This window comes from Lampris incognitus, chromosome 4, assembly GCF_029633865.1.
Source record: "Lampris incognitus isolate fLamInc1 chromosome 4, fLamInc1.hap2, whole genome shotgun sequence".
Taxonomy (NCBI): Eukaryota; Metazoa; Chordata; class Actinopteri; order Lampriformes; family Lampridae; genus Lampris; species Lampris incognitus.
The window spans coordinates 50316925-50341214 of record NC_079214.1 but is presented as its reverse complement, the minus strand read 5'-3'; the positions used below and the strand labels follow the sequence as shown (position 1 = coordinate 50341214).

The 24290-nt window shown below is 42.3% G+C and overlaps 1 protein-coding gene across 1 annotated transcript in view; it reads right to left on the bottom strand.

Annotated features, from left to right (window-relative positions):
- trpm1a (transient receptor potential cation channel, subfamily M, member 1a) overlaps positions 1–24290 on the bottom strand; it is a 57807-nt gene that overhangs the window by 8453 nt on the left and 25064 nt on the right. The window contains exons 9-17 of the mRNA XM_056279358.1: positions 21743–21815; positions 21332–21432; positions 19827–20027; positions 19225–19359; positions 17274–17324; positions 16006–16146; positions 15112–15141; positions 14503–14795; positions 266–494 (exon numbers count right to left, since the gene is read on the bottom strand). Of these exons, the coding sequence (XP_056135333.1) occupies positions 266–494; positions 14503–14795; positions 15112–15141; positions 16006–16146; positions 17274–17324; positions 19225–19359; positions 19827–20027; positions 21332–21432; positions 21743–21815 (1254 nt within the window). The remainder of the gene's footprint in view (positions 1–265; positions 495–14502; positions 14796–15111; positions 15142–16005; positions 16147–17273; positions 17325–19224; positions 19360–19826; positions 20028–21331; positions 21433–21742; positions 21816–24290) is intronic.

Genomic DNA, 24290 nt, shown 5'->3' with positions numbered 1-24290 from the left:
TAGCTGAAATGCATTGTGATAATCAGAGATGGATTGGAGATGGTTGCTGCATAATCTTGCAAAATACATTTTAATGCAGTTTTGATTATTTGATGCAATGCTTTCACCTTAAAATGCTGAGGAGAACTAACTAAAACAATGGGCTAAATACACTAATTGTTTTAGTTTATGCAAACATCATCTAGACATCAGCAAAATATATAGAGCACATGCACTGCAACTCTTCTGATGCTGTTAGTTTGACAGAGGGATGGCCTTGAAGTACCTTAAGACCATTGCTCTTCCCCATCCTTAGACAGCCCATCCACATGTCAGTCAGCAGCATTTGGCTGCAGGTGTGGGCGATGAAGTCTCTGTGCTTGGCGGCCACGGCTAGTTTCAGACAGGTGGAGTTACTCCAGTTCTTCAGTTCGTATGTCAGCAGCTTCATGGCCACCTGCTCGTCATGCTTGTAGGACTGGTCCAAGAGCTCATAGGCCAGTTGGCCAAACTCCCTGGGGGGGGAGGGGGGATGGGGGGGCGATTACATTTCCATACCAAGGGTTACATTATATAACTAGAAAATTCATTTCCTGCAGAAAATGCGTGTGAATAACCAACATCATCACCGTCCACCCATCCACTATCCAAATCGCGTATCCTGCTCTCAGGGTTGCAGAGATGCTGGAGCCTATTCCAGTAGTCATTGGAAGGCAGGTGGGGAGACATCCTGGACAGAGCAACGGGCCATCACAGGGCCGACACACACACATTCAGACCTAGGGACAATTTAGTACGGCTGATTCGCCTGACCTACATGTCTTTGGACTGTGGGAGGAAACCGGCGCCCCCGGAGGAAACCCACGCAGACATGGGGAGAACATGCAAACTCCACACAGAGGATGACCCAGAATGACCCCTAAGGTTGGACTACCCCAGGGCTCGAACCCAGGACCTTCTTCCTGTGAGGCGACCGTTCTAACCACTGCACCACCATGCTGCCCACCAACATCATTACCTTTGTCAAAAACGTTCCAAAACCCATCAACAATGTTCTTTACAAAGGATGTAATAAAAATGACAAAGATTATCTTTGACTCCCCAGACCAAATTGAGCAGTTCTACCAAGAACGCATGCATAACTCATGAAAGAAGGGACTAAAAAAGCAATATCGCCACCAATTCACTTGACTTTATAACATGTAGGGGTTTTTATTTTTCTGTTCTGGAGTTGCTACAGCACAGACACGACTATGATATTTAAAGAGACAAGACTTTGGATACCTCATATTCCTCTATTTTGCCATTAATTTAATATGAACAGGAAGTCAAGTTGTGTGTTGTTTGGATTTCATGTCATACATGATGTTGGTTTAATGTTTATCATTCTTTATCATCACTTCCCTTTCATTTCGGGCTATTCTTTAGGTCCTTGGACTGAGGCACTAATATTTGAAATGTTAAGCCTTTTTGCCATTTACGAGTGTTTAGTCTGCATTTACTCTTATCCAGCCTGCATAGCCCATCTGTGTTTTGTTTTTACTGATTTCTGCATTGGGCTTTCTTAATTAATATGAAATTGTTTCTCTATGTGAGGATATGTAGGCTTATGCATTTGGATATGTGGGTAATTCAAATCCACCGCTCTCTTTACGTTATACCCTAGTGGATCCATGGTTGTATGGTGCACAATTTTTTCACTGTATTTTTCTATTTTTATTATGCGCATTTTAGCTGGAGCTAAATCAATATGCTTAATCTGGTACAAATCTAACCCCTTCCCTTATTCCATCATTTCATCTGAGATAACTCCCTGTAAAATATTATTAGGGTTCGATCAGCCCATTCTAATTCTGCCTGCTTTTTATAATTCCTAACATAATGCGTTTCTAGTTAACGGTTAAAAATGTTCATATGGCATATATTCTGGATCACCAGGAGGTGAAATCCACTGCATAGTAAACCAGTTGTGTGATCCCATACTGCAACTCATCTTGTTCTGTTATGGTGAATTTAGGAAATGATTTATTGATTAATTTGAGTGAAATTATTGTAAAAATGTATTTTTGTGTTTTTGGGGGAATATTGTGATTATTGCTACCCAGCAAACAAACAAACAAACAAACAAACAAAAAACATCCCCAGCACGTCCCCTAAAGGTCCTCTCCAAATGTCCGGTAAATGTCATCGTGTAGGGTTTCATTACGTCAGGGGACGTTATTGTGAGATGTTCAAAGAATGTCCCACAATATCCCCGTGACGTCCTGGAGACGTCTAAAACACTTTCCCCCTAACGTCCCTGTAATGTCCTCGGGATGTGCCGCAATAACGTCTCAGGGACGTCTAGAGGACTTTCCCCTAACATCCTTGTAATGTCCTTGGGGCATTACTGGGACGTCCCTCAATAACATCCCTGTGACATAATTTCGGTACTTTACAGGGATGTCATGCAATAACGTCCCCGTGACGTAATGGTAACCCTACACAATGACATTTACCGCATGTTCGGAGAGGACCGTTAGGGGACGTGCTGGGGACATTTTTTGTTCGCTGGGTATGCACTGGGAGGTTTTTCATTTTTTCATTTTTTTTTAATCCAAAGTTAATATCCTCTGCTCACTACAAAGATGCTTGTTTCATTTCAACTTTTATCATTAATATTTTCTCTATTCTAGATGTAATCAATAGTTAATCAAAATATATCCCAGAGAAGAATAGATGGGTCTTCTATTAGGGCTGATGAGTTGGGATGTTCCTGGACTAGGGGACCCAGTAAAGCGATCCAGAGCATTTTCACACCTTAACACTGACATTGCTCTTCTTGAACAGACACATCTATGTATAAGGGATCATAACAGAATGTGGAAACCTTGGATTGGGCAAATATTTCATTCAGCTCTTAACGGTAAACCCAGGGGCACTGCTGTTTTGATTAACAAATGTATCCAATTCTCCCCTGCTCAGATTATTAGAGGGCATTATGTCATAGTAAGTGCCACTTTATATTGGACCTCTGTTGTATTGGTCAGTGTTCATGCTCCTTACTGGGACAACCCAAATGTTATGACCTCCCTTTTTTCTAGTATTCCAAATCTGGACATCCATCATCTTATATTAAGGGGGGACCTGAATTTAGTGATTGACCCCAAGCATGACCTCTCACACCCTAAAACACTGGCCCCCTCTGCCATGTCGAAGACACTGATTGGATGCGAGGGTCTAAGGGCAGGATGTTGCTTTAAAGCCCCTTGAGGCAAATTTGTAATTTGTGATATTGGGCTATACAAATAAAATTGACTTGACTTCCCCGTCATCTCTAACGAGTCAGTTAGGCTACATAGATCTCTGGCACTTTCTTCACTCGGTCACAAAATAATTCTATTTTTCTAAATTACACCAAGCTTATTCTCGTTTTGGCTATTTTTTAGACAAGGCTCTTCTTTCTGCTGTGAAATATACTGAATATTCTGCTATTATAATTTCTGATGCCCCACACATTTTAGATTTAGTACTCTCGCCTAATACTAAGAGACAATGGAAGTTCAATACAGGGCTACTAGCTAATGAGGAGGTCTGTGGTTTTATCTCAGAAAGAATCAGTGTTTTCCTTGAGATTAACAAGACTGATTCAACTTCGCCCTCTTTGTGATGGAAAACTTTAAAAGTTTGTCAGGAAAAATAAATAAAAACAACGAGACCAGATTTTTTTTCTCCCCTTTTTCTCCCCAATTGTACCTGGCCAATCACCGCGCCCTCCGAGCCATACCGGTCACTGCTCCACCCCCTCTGCTGATCCGGGGAGGGCTGCAGAATACCACAAGCCTCCTCCGTTACATGTAGAGTCGCCAGCCGCTTCTTTTCACCTGCCAGTGAGGAGTTTTGCCAGGGGGATGTAGTGCATGGGAGGATCACGGTATTCCCCACAGTTCCCCCCAAACAGGCGCCCTGACTGACCAAAGGAGGCACTAGTGCAGCGACCAGGACACATACCCACATCCGGCTTCCCATCCACAGACAATTGTGTTTTTTCTTTATTATTGGGCATGTTCAATGATACACTGAAACAAGGTCCCCTCTCTCCAACTTTAAATTAAGCTCCAGTTTCACTTATTCTCAAGAAAGATATGAACCCTGAAGATTGCAGCAGCTGGAGACCAATGAGTTTGTTAAATTCAGATTTAAAGCTTCTAGCCGAGGTTTTGGCATGCCATTTGGATCCTTGCATGCCAGACATAATTTCTGAAGCTCAAACACGGTTTTTTAAAGGACAGCGATTATCAACTAATATTCGAAGATGTTTAATTATTGTGCTATGTCCTGACACATCTCAAAAGGCTGAAATGGCTACATCGTTGGATGCAGAGAAACCCTTTGATCGGGTTGAATGGGATTATTTATTTTCTGTTCTGGAGAAATTTGGTTTTGGGTCTAAATTTATTTCTTGGATACAACTTTTATACTCTGCCCCTACTGCTTGTGTGACAACTAATTCTCAAAGGTCTGACTACTTCTCCCTAACAAGAGGTACCATCGAAACTGCCCAATCTTCCCCCCCTGCTCTTTGCTGTAGCGAGGGAACCTCTTTCCATTGCTCTGAAATCCTCCTCACTCTCCACTGGTATTTATAGAGTTTGTTACGGCCACGGGTGTGTCCGTATAGTTTTTTGTTGCCTCCTGTATCTAACCCTCACTCTGACTCTACATTCAGGTATCCGCCAGGTGCTCCTCATCACGTAATCAACCGGTCAACGAATCATCTAATTTTCATCAGCTGTGCAGTCTCCCATTTAAACCCCCACATGTCTTCAGTTCACGGGCCAGCTAGTTTAGTTTGTGTGTTGTAGCTACTTTGTGTTTGTAATGTCTGGCCCGTTTTTGGTTTAGTTTGCATTTTGACTATATGTTCAATTGTTCAGCTCTTTTGGGCAAGGGGATCAAGGTAAGATGCCCGTGGGCAAACACCCCATCACGTAGCTTACCTCTGTCAGACACACTAGGTTAGCAGCGGTTGCCATCGTTTGTCTTTCGGTTTGGTGCTTTTCAGCACTGTCAAGGGTGGGTTACTTTTGTTAATAGTTGATTGTTTTGGCAACCGTTCGGTTCCCTTGTCCTGTCATTGTCAATAAATATATTTATACGTTTATGTCTCGCTGTGTTGCACCCTCCCCTCACTGTTACTCAGTACACTAATAGTTGCACTTTCTCCAGACCGAGGGTCGTAACAAGTTGGACTGGAACATCAAGTATTGCCCTATGCTGATGACCTTCTGCTTTATGTCACAGACCCAGGTAACTAGATATTTTACAAATCCTGACAACCTTTGGGTAATTTTCGGGCTGTAAGTTAAACATCAGTAAAAGTGAATGTTACCCTATTAATGAGGAAGTGAAGCAAATTCCATCAGTTACCCTTCCATTTTAATTGGCCCACATTATATTATTTGTTAACATTGCTCACACTCTCCCCTCTCTCCGTAAAAAAATAATTTTATGAAGTTGGTTATGAAAATTAAATCTGACATGAGAAGCGGAGACTCTCTCTGATGAGCAGAATTAATCTCACCACAATCTCATTTGTATTGGTATTTTCAAGCTCATTATGCTGATACATTTTACATCCTCCCCTCAGCTTCCAGTGAGTTCTCTTGTCACTGAGGTGCTTTTATATGTCAAATTAGTACATCTTAAGACGACAGAAAATACCCTGTTAACACGTCCATTTTGAACGTCTTAAGGTGTTTAAAATTGGGTGCTACCAATTCATTAGTCCCTGGGGGGAAACCCTACATGCAATCGTTGCAAGAGAGAAAACGATTCCTTACTCATCCTAACTTGTATAAATTGAGGTTAAGAAATAATATTGATTGAATTGGGCTTAACAATTAATGATTTATGGTGACATTATTAACATCTGCATTTTGTAGGCTACTGGTTACTTGTTGAGGAAATAAATGTAGCTTGTAAACAACATACAGTTTCTTCATTGCTTGCATTTAGCAAATCATGGGTCAACTTAATCTAATGCTCACACCTTTGCACAGCAAGAGTCTTCTCTGGCGAATGGGTTAACTGTTTCTCATTGCTTTCACACAATTTTCTTTGAGTTTTAACACACTTTTCGAAACGGGTAGCACACTTCTCAGAGAGAGACACGAAAGCTAATTGAATAACCATGTCAACATATTGCAGACAGTAACAGCCTACTGAAACTGCTCTCAATTCTGAATATTGTTAGCAGCTGTGTGAACTCTCTGTGCACAATTCTTCAGGTCTCAATCTATAAAAGCGGTCAATAGATTGAAGTTGATATCAAACGTGGATTAAGGAGCCCGCCACCAGCAACCTCAGCGAGGACTAGGAGGAGGAAGCGGTCGGGGTAGCGATAGAGGGGCCGTGGTTCGTGTAAGGTGCTCTAATGAAATTAGGGCAGCAATCATTGATCACGTAGTCAATCATGGCCTCTCCATGAGAGAGGCTGGCCAAAGGGTTCAGCCAAACCTGAGCGGTCATACTGGCATCAATTGTTCGTACGTTCCGCAATGAAAATAGGTAAGTCACTTTGCCGGCCTTTACAGTCAACTTACTGTACTGTGTTTGCACTCTTGGCAACAACCATTTCTATACTTTTGTAAAGTGTTGCCACAATGCAGTACTGTAGTTTCACTGAAGCCATTTACGATAGAGTAATTGACTTTCATAATATACAAATTCAAATACTTTCTGACAGTATATTCCCCAAGTAAGAGTGCTTGGTACAAAACCCTAATTGTAGTATGGTTCTCAGTGGTCAAACAGTCAGTACTGTGAGGGTGCTACACAAAAGTTGAAGTGATGATTGCAGAGGTTGATATAGATGGCTGTAGTTTCAATTCTGTTATCCATTGTTAAATAAATGAAGAAAACATACATTTTCAATTGAGCACAAATTGTAAGTTTTGATGGCAATGTTTGGTTTTGGTGGGTGTGTGACAAGTTTTGAGAAGGTGGTATCATTTTGCAAACATCATATGCTGTTTAGGTCATTTCATCTTCTGTTAAGGGCTGTGAGCTGTTTTGGAAAAGTAAACCGAATGGAAAAATGTTCAAAAGGAATCGAGGAAAAACTAATACTTGACGTTCATTTAATGTGACGTGTTCGCCTAAGTGCCCACTAGATGGCAGGAATAGAGCACAAATGGCAACCCGTTGAATTTTGAGTCGATGGGGTCGTGAATTTTACATTGCAGCTATTTAACAAAAAAAAACCCAATTTAACTTGTATCTTTTCATGAACAGACTTGATTAGCAATCTGTTTAAAACACATTTGTGTTTAGACAGAAATTCTTATATAACTGATACTGGATGAAAACACGAGTGGCCTGTTCCCCTTATGGACAGGAATGAGAAAATGAAAAGCAGCGGTTCCCAAACTTTTTAGGCAACGCCCCCCCCCTTTCTGCGTCCCGACCGAGTTGATGCACCCAAAGTCTATTCATAGGCGTCAAGTTTAATCATGCACAAATAATTAGAACACACGTAGCACAATGTTCAAGAGATCTCAACAATGTGCGCTGATATTCGAATGAAACGAACTACACTGCAACAAAGTGTCAATAAACTGCCAAAGTTATGCACAAGCTGACACTTTAAAGAGCAAAGAGGATTGATGAAGGGGAGGACTCGGGCTCAGAGGCAGACCGGCCCTTCAGGAGAGAAGATGGGCCGGTTTTCAGCCTCATTTAAAAAAAAAAAAAAAAAAAGTGCGTCGAGTTTAAATTAAAATGAACCAGCCCTGTAATGGTGTGGCGGCCTGTCCAGCGTATCTGTCTGCCTGCCGCCCAATGACTGCTGGGCTAGGCTCCAGCATCCCCGCGGCCCTGACAACAGGATAAGCGGTTTGGATAATGGATTGATGGATACATAACACAGCGGTTACGGAAATGAGAACACCAGTAATTTGAATCAAATTCCAATCGAGTTGCACACGATCCACCGCGTAAAGAACAGAAGGACACGTGCGTAGGCTCAGAGAATTGTTACACCACCATTGCATTTTTTTGCCTCTCGCGCACTCCCCTAAGGGCAGCTCAAGCACCCCAGGGGGGTGCGCGCACCACACTTTGGGACGCCTGCTTTAATAGGAAGTAGAGTACAGATTAGAACATGTGAGCAGAGCGCCATTAACCTGAGCAAGGAGCGCACTTGAACCACTGACATGTATAAGAACGGATGTCACTCAAAACAGCGTAAACTCGCTCAAATTAGCTTCGTACCGCTGACGATGTTGCATTGCCTAAGCAGCACCCTTGCTTAGATATATCAGGCATCTCCCCACTTTGATCGTCTGCTGTGAGTTTATCCATTAAAGCAGGCTATTATTGGCCAAAGTTTAACTTTCGCCATGATTCATTCCCTTTTTCATGTCCTAAAAATTTAATGAAAGTTTTTCTGGCACAGGATACAAATCCTCTACACCAGACTCTACAAATTAAAAGAACCACAATATAGTTATAAAATCGCATAGTCTTACAAATAATAGTCGCACAATGATCACAACTACGTCCTTTGTTGACCAAAATTTATCTAATCTCTTTAAAAATTAACCGAGGGAGGCTGCACCACATCCTCTGGAAGTTTGTCCCATGCTCTTACAGCACAAATTGTAAAGTTTCGTTTTTTTTTCTTCTCTTTTCAGTGACCCTTTAACGGGAATAGTTTTGAGTTCCCTTTTAACTCATACCTATTATTCCACAAATTGACAAATGCATAATGTTGTCTTTCAGTAAATGTCCCAACAACTGGCTACAACTTTTTTTTGTTTTTCCTTTGGACAAAGTGTGCATTACACATACTTGAGCATTGTTGTTGTATTCCTTATTTAAAACTAAACTTTCCATAATTTGCTGACAATTATCCCTTTGAATTCTTACAGCTGTTTCCCTTATCTTGGCCACTCCCTTGCCCTCATTTCTCTCTCCTGTTTGTGTCTTCAGGATTGCAGGCAGAGCAGAGGCCTACCACCTGCATCTCATTGGTCACAAACGCCATACAACTATAATTGTCAAAAGAAATAACGGACAATTGATGATAGAAGCTACAGCTTTTACCAAACATCTTTTAAAAGGGAGGGTTTGAGTCCCGGGGAAGTCCTGCCTGTATCCTGAGGATGAGACTTGATACATCAGTGAAAGGCCCCAAGACAAAGTGGAAGGACGGAACCATCTTGCCCAGCAAGAAGGGGTTCCACCCAGGAACCAGGGCCCTGATGGAGACCCGGAAATGCCAAAAGACCACCAACCTGCACCTCCGCATGCATCATGAAAGGATGAGACGTGACACATCCAAGCATTGGCAAAAGGCCACAACCCCTAAACTCCAGCCCTCATAGGCTGCCCAGGGCCCCTCACTTCCACAGCCTCAGTCCCCAAGACAAATTGGGAGTACAGAACCATCCCCTAGGTTGCCCAGGAAGAAGAGGTTCTGCCCAGGAACCAGGGCCCTAATGGAGATCTGTAAATGCCAAAAGATCACCAACTTGTTCCTCCACATGCATCCTGAAAGGATGATGCATCAGTGAAAGGCCACAGGCTGCCCAGGGCCTCTCACTCCCACAGCCCTGGCCCCCAAGACAATGTGGAAGGACAGAACTGTCCCCTACATTGCCCAGGAAGAAGAGGGTCCACCCAGAAACCAGGGCCGTGATGGAGATCCAGAAATTTCAAAAGACCACCAAATTGCTGTCCCACCAGGCACCTTCACTTGCTTGGTTCTGGAAGTGTATGCAATATTGCCTATGGATGTTGATATGGCAGTTGTATGCTCTGCTGGCCCTGCAGGAAGCAGCTGAGGCATTCCTTGTGGTTTTCACTGATGTTAACCTCTGTGCTCAGCATGCCAAGCGGGTCACCCTGTTCCCGCATGACATCCAGCTGGCCCATAGGATCTGAGGCGTAACAGGACCGAGAGGAGTCTGGAGGAATGGAAACGTAATGAAGACTTGATCCAGCTCGTCTCCAGCACAGCCTGGATCCATACTAATACTGACTGTGCAGGTGAGACTGGCAAAGTGTAAATAATCAGAGGTGGGGTCGTGTTTACACATGTAGCCATACACGTATCCATCCATCCATTATCCAAACCGCTTATCCTGCTCTCAGGGTCACAGGGATGCTGGAGCCTATCCCAGCAGTCACTGGGCAGCAGGAGCTGGACAGGCCGCCAAGCCATCACAGGGCTGACACACCATTCACACCTAGGGACAATTAGTATGGCGATTCACCTGACCTACACCTCTTTGAACTGTGGGAGGAAACCGACGCACCCAAAGGAAACTCACGCAGACGCAGGGACAACATGCAAGCTCCACACAGGATGACCCGTGGCTCAAACTCAGGACCTTCTTGCTATGAGGTGCACACGCTAACTACTACCATGCCATATATATATATATATATATATATATATATTATACATATAGCTATTAGAATCTGTATGTATGCTGGCTATTGAGAGGTATTATATAGTGTGTGTTTGTATGTGTATGTATATGCTGGCTAATTGATTAGTTAATTGGTGGACCAAATTCAAGTCAGGTCAGCTTTTGCTGCTACTATTATGACAGTAGACGGTACTATCTGCTTCTGTTTCTACTGCCTTGTAGATTTGCCTCTTCAGGCAAATGCTAGGAGAGGGTAACTCCAAATTCAAATCTAAGACAGTGGCAGCAGGGCACTCGATGGTGCTTGCGGCAGAAAAGCCCAATAGGATCATGAGCCCTATTGGACCAATGGCACAAACATCAGATGACATGCAGAGGAACCACTCTGTTGGTCAATGGATGGCATCACTTGACAAGTAAGCTGTCACTGCAGGGCAACCTCTTTATCTACTGAGCCCGCTGCACTACGGTATACTGCTTAGGAATGGGTTCTGAGGTCCAGAGAGACTGTTTGGCAGGGGCATGACACCAACGGTCTTAACTACTGCCTCCCAGCTCAGATGGGCTGGCCACATGAGAATGCCAGACAACCACCTATCAAAAGAGGTTTTCTATGGGGAGCTGTGCCAGGGGAAAAAGGAAGCCGGAAGGCCAGAAGCTACGCTTCAAAGATGTTCTCAAGCGCCACAGGAAGATCTGCGGCATAGATGACTCCAGCTGGGAGACAGTGGCCCTGGACCAATGGAGATGGCACTCCACAGTAAGGCAATCGAGAACACATGTTGAATAAAAGAGACAAGAAGCCTATGATAAGGCCCACCACCACGCAAGACATAACAGACCAACTCAAACAACATTCGTCTGTGACGAATGTGGACGATATTGTCGCTCTAACATGGGCCTGATGGCCCACAGGCGTGCTTGCCAAGCTTTAACTGCATCACAGTCATCATTGTTTCGATGGACTGCCAAAGAAGAATCGACAAATATTAAAAAGAATAAACATTAAATTGAAATAGCAGACAACTTCAATGCAACACAAAAATCACTTCCAAGTTTAATTAAAACAGGATAAACTCATCAAGATAGAGACAACGGGACATCAAATTTTAAAGAAGGAAAAAAAACATCCAAACTGCAAATAACAGATGCTAGTAAGACTTAGAAAAACAGAAGAAACTGGTATTATGCCACTAGCCCTGACAAACACTCGATGTCAGGAGATTTTACAGGAAGGCTGAATTCTCAACTCTTTTATGGCCACCGGCCCCTTCAAATGAATACAAATCACCTACATTAGAATCAAGATGGACCGATATAGACAACATGATGGGAAAATTAAAAAGAGAAACAAGATGAAACTGCAATAGCAGACAAGGCTTGGAGACAGAAAAAGCCAACATTATGCCACTAGCGCTTCAGCACTGACAGAAATGCTCGAGATTGCCCGGTGGCTGTCTATCCAACTGTTGATTCAGAAGATGATACAGGGAGCGCCATCGGTTAATTTCATTCAAACCTAACCCGGCTGTGCCTTGGACTTCCAGGCACTTTCTATACTAAGTCAAAAGCAATGAGCAGCTAAGTGTGCATAATGTACATGATCAAATTCTTAAAAAAAACTCCACCTTTATACTTGCAGATGGGAGACAGCAGTTAGGGCTGGAAGAACAGATGCCAATCCATCATGTCCCTAAACATCGACAATCCTCAAGTTTATCAGAGCCCACCACCATCTATGGTGGATTCAAGAACACCCTTCAAAACTTCAATTACCTCGTTATGTACAACATTGGCTGACAAACATAATCCAGGTACCTGAACCCAATTATCTCAAGGGATAAATTAATTGGAAATGCCAAAAGTTGGTCATACACAGGAACCCAATTTTAGAAGACACTAAATAAAATTGAAAGAGTATAAAAAGACATTGGCTACTCTCCCTATGGACAACCTGGAAATAGCCTTGGGAATAACCTTAAACTGCATTAAGAAAAGATACCCACATATCCATGAGCATGCTGTCCAATGCAAATATCCCAAAGAGCCAAACCGATACTATAGGAACACACAAATGTATACACACTGAAGAACCGGCCAGGATACAAAAACAACCAGTGGTCCTGTCCGGACCTCCATCTCGCATGAGACCATACCCAGCCCCTTACTCTCAGATGAACTAACCCGCATTACAACCCAAACCATATGCTAAGACCAAAACCAACCAACCAATCAATAATCCTCCACAAGAAAAGCCCACTACCAATACGGGAACTGCCTGATCCAAAACCCAAACACCTCTGAACTGGGAAGAACAAACCAAATCCTAGACACTGGAAAAACCACACAATACCAATCTACAAACCTCAAAATAGCCATAGACAGCCTTCTATCCACAACCAAATGAATGGCACCCCTAACACAGCCATACACTTATGATTTGAATTTATCCTGTATTAAACTTTTTATTTTATTTTGCATATCTGTGCGTGTTCTCGTTTTGCATATTTTACAGACATGCATTTCTGTATATTACTTCATAGTATTACATATCGTCATTTGCACAAATCTTTTGCTCTGTGCTTGCACATGATCACATTTATGACTGCTTTAGTAGTGCTGTGTTTCCATGCAAAAGTAAAGGTTATTGAATGAGTTCAGTGTTTTAAAAAAAAAACTAACTACTCATGGCTGTAGTATTGCTGTAGCTAACATAAAGGCTTATGAGCAATAACAATGTTGTACAGTGTACAACATTGCACAGTGTGAAACAATCTATATCGCTTATCTAAATAAACTGAAATCGACTTGCATATAGTACAACACAAGGTAAGTTTAGCTTGCTGAAACATACTAGCATGCTACCATCCTGGTATCGGCTATCAATCGTCACCAAAATACTCATATTGCACATCGAACTTTCATAATAAACGGACCTAAGAACAGTATGTCAGAATACATTTGATGTACTGATGCTACCACGGTATGGAATGTAGAAGATTGAAGTGGATTGAAAAAGGTAAATGAAGACAAAAAACACGAGGCTGTTCTGCTCACAATTAACTTCCCTGACTAAGGCACAAACCCCAAAGCAAGCTGCACCAGAAATTGGTCCACCCCAAGGATTGGGTCCTCCGGCACAAACAGAGCAATGTAGTGTACACTGTTAAGTGCCAGGAGGATCGCCGTGACTTGTACATCAGGGAAACCAGACAGACGCTGGGCAAGAGGATGGCACAACACAGAAGAGCTAACCCGTCAGACCAGGACTCCGCAGTCTACACCCATGTATAGTCCAGTGGCCACTCTCTCAGGGATGAGGATGGGCACATCCTTGATAGAGAGGAACACTGGTTTGAAGGGGGAGTTAGAGGCCATCTATGTGAAGAGAGAATGACCATCCCTAAGCCGGGGGGGGCTAAGAGTACATCTGTCACCATCTTACCATGCTGTGATTGCAACCATTCAGAAAGCCTCTGAATAGTACACATGGCCGTTGAAACTCTAGTTAATGATCATGGCAATTTGCATATGAAACCAATTGTTTTCGGTTGTTATGCCACTGTATTGTTTATAAGGGTGGGGGCACCTGCAGTCAGTTGAGACTGAAGAGGTCATTTAGATGAGTGGTGAAACGTTTCTCAATAAACATTGTGTCCAGATGAACTGATTCGACTTCATGTGATTTTCTTACCTGGATTAAAGACATCTATTTCGTTAGTCTTCAAGGATGGAGACATCCTTTTAAAAAACACTTTGTAAGCTTTTTTTAAGTTTTTTTTTTTTTTGGTGTGTCAGTCCAGCATGTGGTTCTCCAGGGCTGTGCACTGGTTATGATTGGACTTAAGCCAGTGAATGCAAATAAATGATAGTAACATACTGAGGCCGTTCATGAAACGTAAATTGTTGAGAGTTTGATTTACTGTTTTGTGCCATGTGTTTTCAATGATCTGCAGTCTTCAATAATAAGTTGCTCATGACTACCCCTGTTTGATAGCACAAGTTCTGTTAGAGTCAACATAGTTTTCTGTTCTGCCAGTCAGAATGGAAATAAACTGAAATTCAAACTCTTTTTTCAAACTGTGTCACAGTATGTACATCCCACCTGGAGTTGTTCTCCAGGTCCTGATAAATGTCATCCACCATTTCACTCTGTGAGGACTCGTGGGCCATGGCCTTGTAGAGCTTGCAGGCAACCAGAGCCTTGGCCATAGCCTCCTCACCCCGCTGCCATAGGAACAGCGCCATCTTCTGGCGTTTCATCAGTACTGCCCACACCATCAGCTCATGGAAGGGATACTGGAACCTGCTGACCTCAGGGTCATCAACGTCGATATCAATCTCTTCCTCCTTTTTCTTGTTTTTTTTGCCTTTCCCTTTTGTTCGGGGTTCATCGTCCTGGAATGAAGTGATGAGAATGCTAATGTTTCAACCCAACTGAAACTGAACTGAGAATCAAAATGAGAACGGTTGCAAAATGAGATGTCCCGATTTGGACAGGAGTCAAAAACACATAATATTATGCCACTCAGTAAGTAACATCTTGTTCTGACAAAATTACAAAATGAACATATGTGGAAGGGCCTGTAGACTTAATCCTGAATATTGGAGGTATTAAAAGATGAACTCCCAGTTGTGGTGTATTGAAGAAAATAGATGCAAAGTGCTTTGGAAGTAAGCTATTCAGATGAAGGAAGAAAAAAATAAAACGTACCTCCATTCCAAGCAGTTTCAGTGCTTTTGGCTGCAATGGGGGGGGGGGGGGGGAATAGTGTAAAAATAGGGCAACTTCAGAGTAAACACACATGCTGTTCCTATTGAAGTAAAATAAAACCATCTTGAACATCTTGCTTAAAGGGGAAGGGACAGGTTAAATATGGACATTCAAGCCTTCATATAACAGAAATATGGATTGGAGGGATAGCATAGTGCCTTGAGGTAATCCTTACACTCCTTGCAAACAGCCACTTGTAACTTCTGTATTCAAGGTAATGAAGATAATTCTACTGGTATGCAGTGTTAGTTGCATTCATCAAGAACCCGCCTAAATGTGTGTGTAATACTAGGGGCACTCTGCTAATGGACTCTGCTAGCGGTGCATGGACTGGCCATGTCCTCCACATGTCGGACTCTCGCCTCCCCAAGCAAGTCCTTTACTCTCAGCTCATGCCATGCCCCAGGAGGACAGAAGAAGTGATATAAAGATAACATCAAGGCCGACGTCAAAAGGTTTGCCATCCACCTTAACTCCTGGGAGCAAGCAGCAAAAAACAGGGAGGCCTGGAGACTGGCTGTCTGTGAGGATGCTGGCCACTACAACCATGACCTCCACCGTGCTGCTGAAAACAAGCGCAGACTCAGAAAGGAGCGAGTTACCAGAAAGGCCCAAACCACATCCTCGACCACTTCTTCACACCCTTGCCCACATTGCCCCAAAATATGCGGCTCCAGGATCGGCCTCTATGCCCACCTGAAGACCCACAACGACCTAGAAAAGGGACAGTCATACTCGACCCCGAGTGACCGCCGATGATGATGATGACTCTGCTAGTATTTTGTGTATTCCAGTATACCCACTTCGGGTGTATGTGAATGATTTGGTTTTTACCCTTTTCAAGCCATAGAGATTGTTGTACAGTGATCTGAAGCTCTTCCTGGTGTACTTGCAGCGGTACGCTCCTCCCATTAGGAACTCCAAAACCAGGCCAATATCAATCAAGGTTATCTGGTAATCTGGTGGAAGATTTCCCTGAAAAATCAGAACATTGTTATTCGGATGTAGATACTAATATATACATAGATGTGCCAGATTAAAAACTGACACCCTGACCAAAGTACATTATTCCCCAGATGACTAGGAGCACAAATGGAGTCTAACACATACAGAAATGCTTTTATTTAGTACGTGGGGGTACTCAGTATAATTTTATTTCATTAATACAATTGAGCAAGCTGTAACTGTAGAAGGGAAAGTGAATGAGTGATATTCTCCTCTCACTCAACAACGTCTGTCAGTGCACGCAAGTTTCTGCTAACAGCCCAACAACAGAAATGTATGCCTCTGCCAACCAGTTACCACATGTGCATGTATAGAGCTGGGTGGATATAAAGAAGGGCAGTGTGGTAAAAGAGCACGAAAATATCTCCAAACCTTTCCATGATATATAAAGGTTAAGAACATCTATTAAGATATTAAATGCTATTTACAACTGCCAACATCGCATAACAAAACATCTGCTTCATTATTTGTTAAAGCTTCTAGGATTTACTTGAGCTTGTAAAAGCCTACAAGAGCCTGTTTAAAAAAAAGTTGCAGTCATTTGGGCTGGTTTAAATTTTCAAGTACTGGCAACACTGCTGTCATGGGAAAAGTCTCCCAAACTTGATATGAAATATTTCATGCTTATTTATATCTTAGGTGAGTTTTCTGAAATTGTACTGTTGATGCTCAAAATCAGTATGCAGCAATCTTATATGTGTGTGGGGCAGCATGGCTCAGGTGGTACAGTGGGTCATCCAGTAATTGGAAGGTCACTGGTTTGATTCCCGGCTCCTCCAGAGAGCATTTCAAAGTGTGTCCTTGAGCAAGACACTGAACCCCTAATTGCTCCTGATGAGCAGGTTGGCGCCTTGCATGGGAGCCTCCACCATCAGTGTATGAATGGGTGTGTGAATGGCTGAGTGTGGGGCATGCACTGTAAAGCGCTTTGAGTGGTCGGTAGACCAGAAAAACGCTATATAAATGCAGTCCATTTATTTATTTGTTCACTTGTTTTTCGGATGTTGCCCTCCTCCGTGGAAGTGGCTGCTACAGGTATGCTCTCACTAGAGTCACTAAAGTACTGAGGTCAAACCATATGAAAAGACGTTATCCACCTTTTTCACGTCTCTGACGACGAAATGCAATGTATTGGCTGGTCCCAGCCTCTGGGAAAGAAGAAAAGGAAAACACGGACGTCACAAAGGATTATCAATGAAGCCTTACTTTGCTGTGTAGTACTTCCTAAGACATAAGAGATATGTCTGAGACATAACATCCCAAGAGATAGCAGCACACTGCGGAAGGAGGCGCATGATAAAGGACAAACACTAGTTGGTATCCGTGGTATCTCTTTAAAATCTGAATAATGTTGCCCCACCTGACCACGAAGAGTCTATTCAGAATCACTTGTTTTAAGTGCATGTTTTTCAGAGTAGTAGATGAGATTAAGATGAACATCTGGATGCTGGGTTGGACGTAAATGGACATGAAAAGACTATACATGGGCCGCTAAAGGGTTTTCAGCCATTGATGAACAGAAAAAGAGAAAATGGACGATTAGGGGATTAGAAAAATAGTACTAATCTCTTATACTATGACTATTTAGACACAAAATGTAACGATGTGTGCTGGATTACTGCCTTGGATCACAGCATCTTTCGTAAAGGTTTTGCGTTCTTGTCAGCTTTCAAAAGTTGAAAACTGTGTTTGAATTGAGTCAGACGTCTGGAATGGGGCAGGGGATAGATATTAAAAGAGATAGTCATATCAAGTAACTATGCAATGAATTTTGTATTCATTTACGTCAGTCTTACTGTGTACAGCCTGTCATTGCTTCAATCCATATCAATTTGTTGCCAAATGCATCATTAATCAACACAAAAACATTTTTCTATGATCAGAATTTTTTTGTTGTTGCTAGATTTGTTGCTGGTAACTTTGGGAAAATTAGTCACGAGAGGGCTCTGAGACGTCTCTAAATCCAGCAACAGAGTCACTGGGTTGCAGACAGCACATGACAAGGCTTCAAAGAGGCTTGTCATGTGCACTTAAGTATTGGTTTGTTCACAGTTTTGAAGATGGGGGTCGGTCGGCTGCACGCGCTCTGAACACTCCACAGAGACTTGTATCAAGGCAAGTATTTCGGCTGAAAGGTCAGGCTTTTTATGACAAAATGGCATGGGAGCCCCTAAGTTTATAGTTCCCTCTTTTATGGATGAGGAATTTAACTCTTACGGCACATCATGGGTCATGCCAGGCAACCCCCTCCTCAAATCTTAAAGGAATGGTCTGGTTACTAGCTGACTGATATAGCTATAACCTCTCCCCTTAGCTTTTCTTTTTTTCAGTACATCCTTTTTTTACCCCCCCCCCCTTTTTTTCTCCTCAATTGTACTTGGCCAATTACCCCACTCTTTTGAGCCATCCCGATCTTTGCTCCACCCCCTCTGCCAATCTGGGGAGGGTTGCAGACTACCACATGCCTCCTCCCATACATGTGGAGTCACCAGCTGCTTCTTTTCACCTGACAGTGAGGAGTTTTGCCAAGGGGGACGTAGCGCGTGGGAGGATCACGCTTTTCCCTCCAGTGTCCCCTCCCCCCTAAACAGGTACCGACTGACCAGAGGAGGCGCTAGTGCCGTGACCAGTACACATATCCACATCCGGGTTCCTACTCACAGACACAACCAATTGTGTCTGTAAGGACGCCCGACCAAGCTGGAGGTAACACTGGGATTCGAACTGGCGATCCCCGTGTTGGTAAGCAATGGACTAGACCACTATGCTACCCGGATGCCACTACACAATTGTAAGGTCACAGCTGGGCATAATTTTTCTGACCCTTGACCTTCTTACTCTTGGTTACTTGTAATGCTAGTGATCTAGAAATAAAGAGTAATCTACTGTTGCACTGCATTTATATTTAGCAAAAAGACAATTCCAGGAAACCTCAGTCAGGAAAAAAATGCATTGTTACATGCAACAACTTCCCCTACTTGCGCTGTACAAATATTTGTACTTGTTGTACAGTTAAGTGTTAATAGCTTGCTGGTTAGTCCTGCTGACCGTGTTGTATAGCTCCTCCAAGCGAGGAATAGTGAGGAAATGGTGGATGTTGACCCCATTCTCAATCAGCAGTTTGACAAAGTCCACCCTGTCCATCACCAGGGCATCCATCATGGCCTGCTCCAGGGAATTAACCTACAGGATGGGCAACAGCAGGTCATGATGCAGATTTTCTTTAAGCACATGATATACATATATGTCCAGTAGGTGACCTTTACTGCTCAAAATTATCCGTTTGCTGTTTCTGTGATGCATAATCCTAATGACTCTAAAATTGACATTGTTACCTTTGTGCTAGCGGTTTGTCTCAGAAGGTCTATATACATTTTGTAAGAGAAATAGGCAGATAGATAGATAGATAGATAGATAGATAGATAGATAGATAGATAGATAGATAGATAGATAGATAGATAGATAGATAGATAGATAGATAGATAGATAGATAGATAGATAGATAGATAGATAGATAGGTAGGTAGGTAGGTAGGTAGGTAGGTAGGTAGATCAACAAATACACACAAAAATAAATAGTCCAACATTTTCCGAAGGCATTTGCACAGTTTATACCGGTTGTGATTGAAATGAGAGCAGCCGGTCATTTACCCAGTTTAGCAGCTCTAACTTCCTGGGGTCAGTCTCCTCAGGAGGCTCCGGTTTGGGTTTTCCACCTTTGCCTTTCTTGCCCCGGGCCTTCCCTTTCCCCACCCCTCCACCTCCACCCCCTCCCCCACCCCCACCCCCGGGCACGGCACGGGGGGCAGCCGATGGACTTTTTGGACGGTCAGTGGGCAGGGCGCTTACAGGCTGTGAGAATAAAGTAGACACACACACACACACACCACACACACACACACACACACACACACACACACACACATATATCAAAACAACAGTAGAGGAACGAATAATAACAGAGGAGGAAAGAATAGCATAAAAATGATAAAGTTGATAGTAACAAATAAGGAAAATGAACTAAGTTGGAGTAGCATCGATACATATTATAATTACGATATAAAAGTGTGTTTGTGTGTTTAAAAAGATGAGGCGCTGGCACTGACATTTGTTTATTGTGAGTTTCTGTATGATTTCTATTCTGTCTTAGTGAACAGCGTGCTCATTGTCCTGTTGAACGGATCACTGGTTGTATCCCTATATATGAAGAATCTCCCTCTATCAACAAGGTAATACTGAAGTTACTGAGGCTACTTGTAACAACAGCGGTATTACTGCATCTAGTTGCTGACTGAGCTGCATCAGGAATTACAGTGAAATCTCTACATTGTTATTGGTGAGCCTAAAACTGCATTCAATTTCAGTTTTTTTTAACGTAACCATCGCGTGGCCAAAATATATTTCTCGAACCTACTTTTATATGTCTGGTATACTGATTACTGCCACGTTCATGCCTTTCTGTGCCTCCCTCTTCTGGCTGGCCTCTGTTATACATCTTCATTATCTCACACACCTGCCATTTCATGCCAGGCACAGCTCACTACCTTAACCATGCCGCTTCTCAACCTCACTGCCAGTTTGTCAAGTAACCTTACCATGCATAGCCTTGCTCTTAGCCGGTCGCCATTGTCTAGTTTCACGCCTGTTCGGTTTTCACTGTTTCTTTGCCTTTTTTCCTGATCGTTACATTCCCAAGTTCTGATCGTTAGATTCCCAAGTTCTGCTGTTTGTTTGACAGACCTCCTGAGTTAGTTTTGTTTCTGGTTTTTTGACTTGTCACCCTTTTTCTGTGTGTTTTTTTTAATATATATATCTTGCCAAGTGAAGGCCCTTTGAATTTTCAACATTATCCTGCCTCAGTCTTCTTTTTTGTCTGCGCCCGAGTCCCACCATGAACCCCTGTCAGATTACATTTTTAACATAGTATAAAAAAGTAAATAAGACAAGCAGACAGATTAGATAGATAGATAGATAGATAGATAGATAGATAGATAGATAGATAGATAGATAGATAGATAGATAGATAGATAGATAGATAGATAGATAGATAGATAGATAGATAGATAGATAGATAGATAGATAGATAGATAGATAGATAGATAGATAGATAGATAGATAGATAGATAGATAGATAGATAGTGCTTCTAGAAACTCACAGGCCAGTGGTGTCCATACACAAAGATCTGACTGCGTGCAATATCCACCCTGTTCCAGGCCAGGGCCAGACTCAGCTGGTCAGAGGCTGAGGCATTTGTACCTATTCACACATATGGGAAATCCTTCATCTATAGGTTCCACCTTGATATTCTAGTTATTCTACATCTATTTTTGTCAGAATTCCATGGTTTGTGTGTGTGTGTGTGTGTATATATATATATATATATATATATGTATATATATATATATATATATATATATAAAATCAATATAAAGACATACATGTTTTTTTGATAAGATAGATATTGTTGTCATACATCAATGTTGTACAGCTCCATAATTACCTTAAAGTGCACACACAAAGACACACAGTCAGAGAGACAAGCTAGTAAACTATTACTTCAAATTACCTTTCAGTAAAGCGGTAAGTATTGACATTTCAATGTCCTGCTGTCCTTCTGAACCCATGCGAAACACTGTAATCTGCACGACAGAAGCAAAATTAAAAGGTTACCAAGAGATTCTAATGATTCTTCAAGTAGGAATCTTGTCAGCATGATTTATTTATTGAATGTTATCTACAAACTGGAGGTGTTACTGGTGAGGGTGAAAAGTGAGGTATATATTTACAATTACATTTACCCATTTAGCAAATGCTAAGGTTCAGTAATTTGCAGATAAATTCCAGTCTTACCAACAGACATCACAGAGTGCTACACAGTAATTATTTCATAGCTGAGAGTGCACATCATATGAGTTTAGTATAAGTGCACACTAGATGATGATCCCAGCCTTATAAACAGCAGTTGCATATCGACCGAAACTGGGGATACCTAGTCACTTAGATGAGTGATGAAACGTTTCTCCCATTACACTTTGTGTCCAGATGAACTGATTCAACTTTCTGGGATCACATCCTGATGTGCAATGACGGAGATCGGCTTATGAAACCGGCGATGGGTTTCTATGCATATGCATGCCTGTCCGGCGATCGCATAAACTGATCACCGGCTTTGGTCGTTATGTAACTGTATTGTTTATAAGGTCACCTGCAGTCAGCTGAAACTGAAAAAAAGGCACTTTGTGTTCAGATGAAGTGATTCAACTTTCTGGGACATCGAGTCTGCAGAGACCATTTTCACCAAGAAGACTACTGCCAGCTAAAGAGACTGGTTCACCCTCCTCTGCCTGTTGCCTCTCTCTCTCTCTCTCTCTCTCTCTCTCTCTCTCTCTCTCTCTCTCTCTCTCTCTCTCTCTCTCTCTCTCTCTCTCTCTCTCTCTCTCTCTCTCTCTCTCTCTCTCTCTCTCTCTCTCTCTCTCTCTCTCTGTCTCCCTCTCTCTTTCTCTGCAGCTAAAGAAACTGGTTCACCCTCCTCTGCCTCTCTCTCTCTCTCTCTCACACATGTTTTTCAAACTTATTTCAAACTTGGAAGGATTTATTTCTATTTGGGGACATGGAGATGTGCTGTGCACTGTAGAAAACCAAGTGCTTCTTAATTTCTGAGAAAAAAAATAGGGGGAGGTCTGTATCCTTTTGTTTTTACTTTGTATGGCAATTGTTGTGTTTTTCACTATGTATATGAGTATTTGTGTTGATGTTGTTATCTTGATGTGAATGAAGAATTGGACTATTAAAGGCTTGCATAAAGGTCAAAGGTCTCTCTCTCTCTTTCTTCTTTGTCCTCTTCAATTTCTAGGAGCTCTTCATCCATATACTCTGGCTCAAATAAATACGTGCGGCCATCGAATTCAAATGCTTCGTCCACATTGTCAAAATCAGCTAAATATTCAGACATGACTTTGAAAATAAATTACTGCTAGCAGTTTCTCTATGTCTCCAGCTATGCTGCCCCAAAATGAATGGTATTCTGAACGCAAGCCACGCCCCCACGCGTAGCAGCCGTAAAAGGGAGGTTACGACAGAAACAAAAAAACAAAAACGTTACGACAGACCGGAAAAAGCGAAACGTAAAGAAAAATGTCTATCTCTGTAGGGGTCGTGGATGTAGGGATCCTTTCCATAATGTTGTCAGACACTTATAATAGCAATCGGAGACTGTCGATGGCAAAACCAAACACTTTTAGTGGGCGTACTTTGAAGGGTGGATTACATCGCAGGCCGTTTCGCGGCTGCCGGCTGAAGCGTTCCCGCTCACTACTGGACCAAAGACGTTTGTCTCTATTAGTCATTTAGACCCCAATAATGGAAAAATAGTCCCATGTTTAAAAATACAGATTTACCCTTTAATTTAGTCAGCAGGTTGTAAACTAAGATAGACAGGGTTTTTTTTTAATCAAGGACAATACACTGAATATGAAAGGAGTCACTGGGCCGTGGAAGATACCATTTCCAATACTTGCAGCAAAAGGTAATTGTTTCAAGTAATTCCTTTGAGGAAATGGACATACCATGCACACAGTTGTCTTTATATGTTACTCAACATAGTCTGTCTCTACATGCACTGCTGGATTTTCCTTCAAGAATAGCTAGTAGGTCAGAGGTCAAAGTCTGTGCACAGCCCTAAGTAGCCGCCACCAAACAAGACTCGGTAGTGTGAGTATTTCATTGTTTATTGTGGGAAGGGCACATTGTGACTATGTTAGGTATAAAACCATTAAACCATGAAACTGAAATACACCCTGAAGTAAGCTGTTAAGCCACTCTGTCTACCAGCTGTCTAATGTTGTATGAGTGCCATCTTTGTTGTCAGTTTTCCTACTCCAAATCCACTTTGGCCCAAGGAGAGTCACAAGGCAGTGCCTAATAATCCTAATAATGCAGCTGTGTTTACGTGAACACAACAACGCTTTTGTCAGGAGTTAAGCCCTCGTGGTTATAATTTGCGGGCATCTTTCTTGAACACATGGAATATGTTTACATTTTTGGAAAAATGCATATCGCTCTCTAGAACAAACACAATTTGAGGAATCAGGTTGACACTTATATCATTAGAGCAC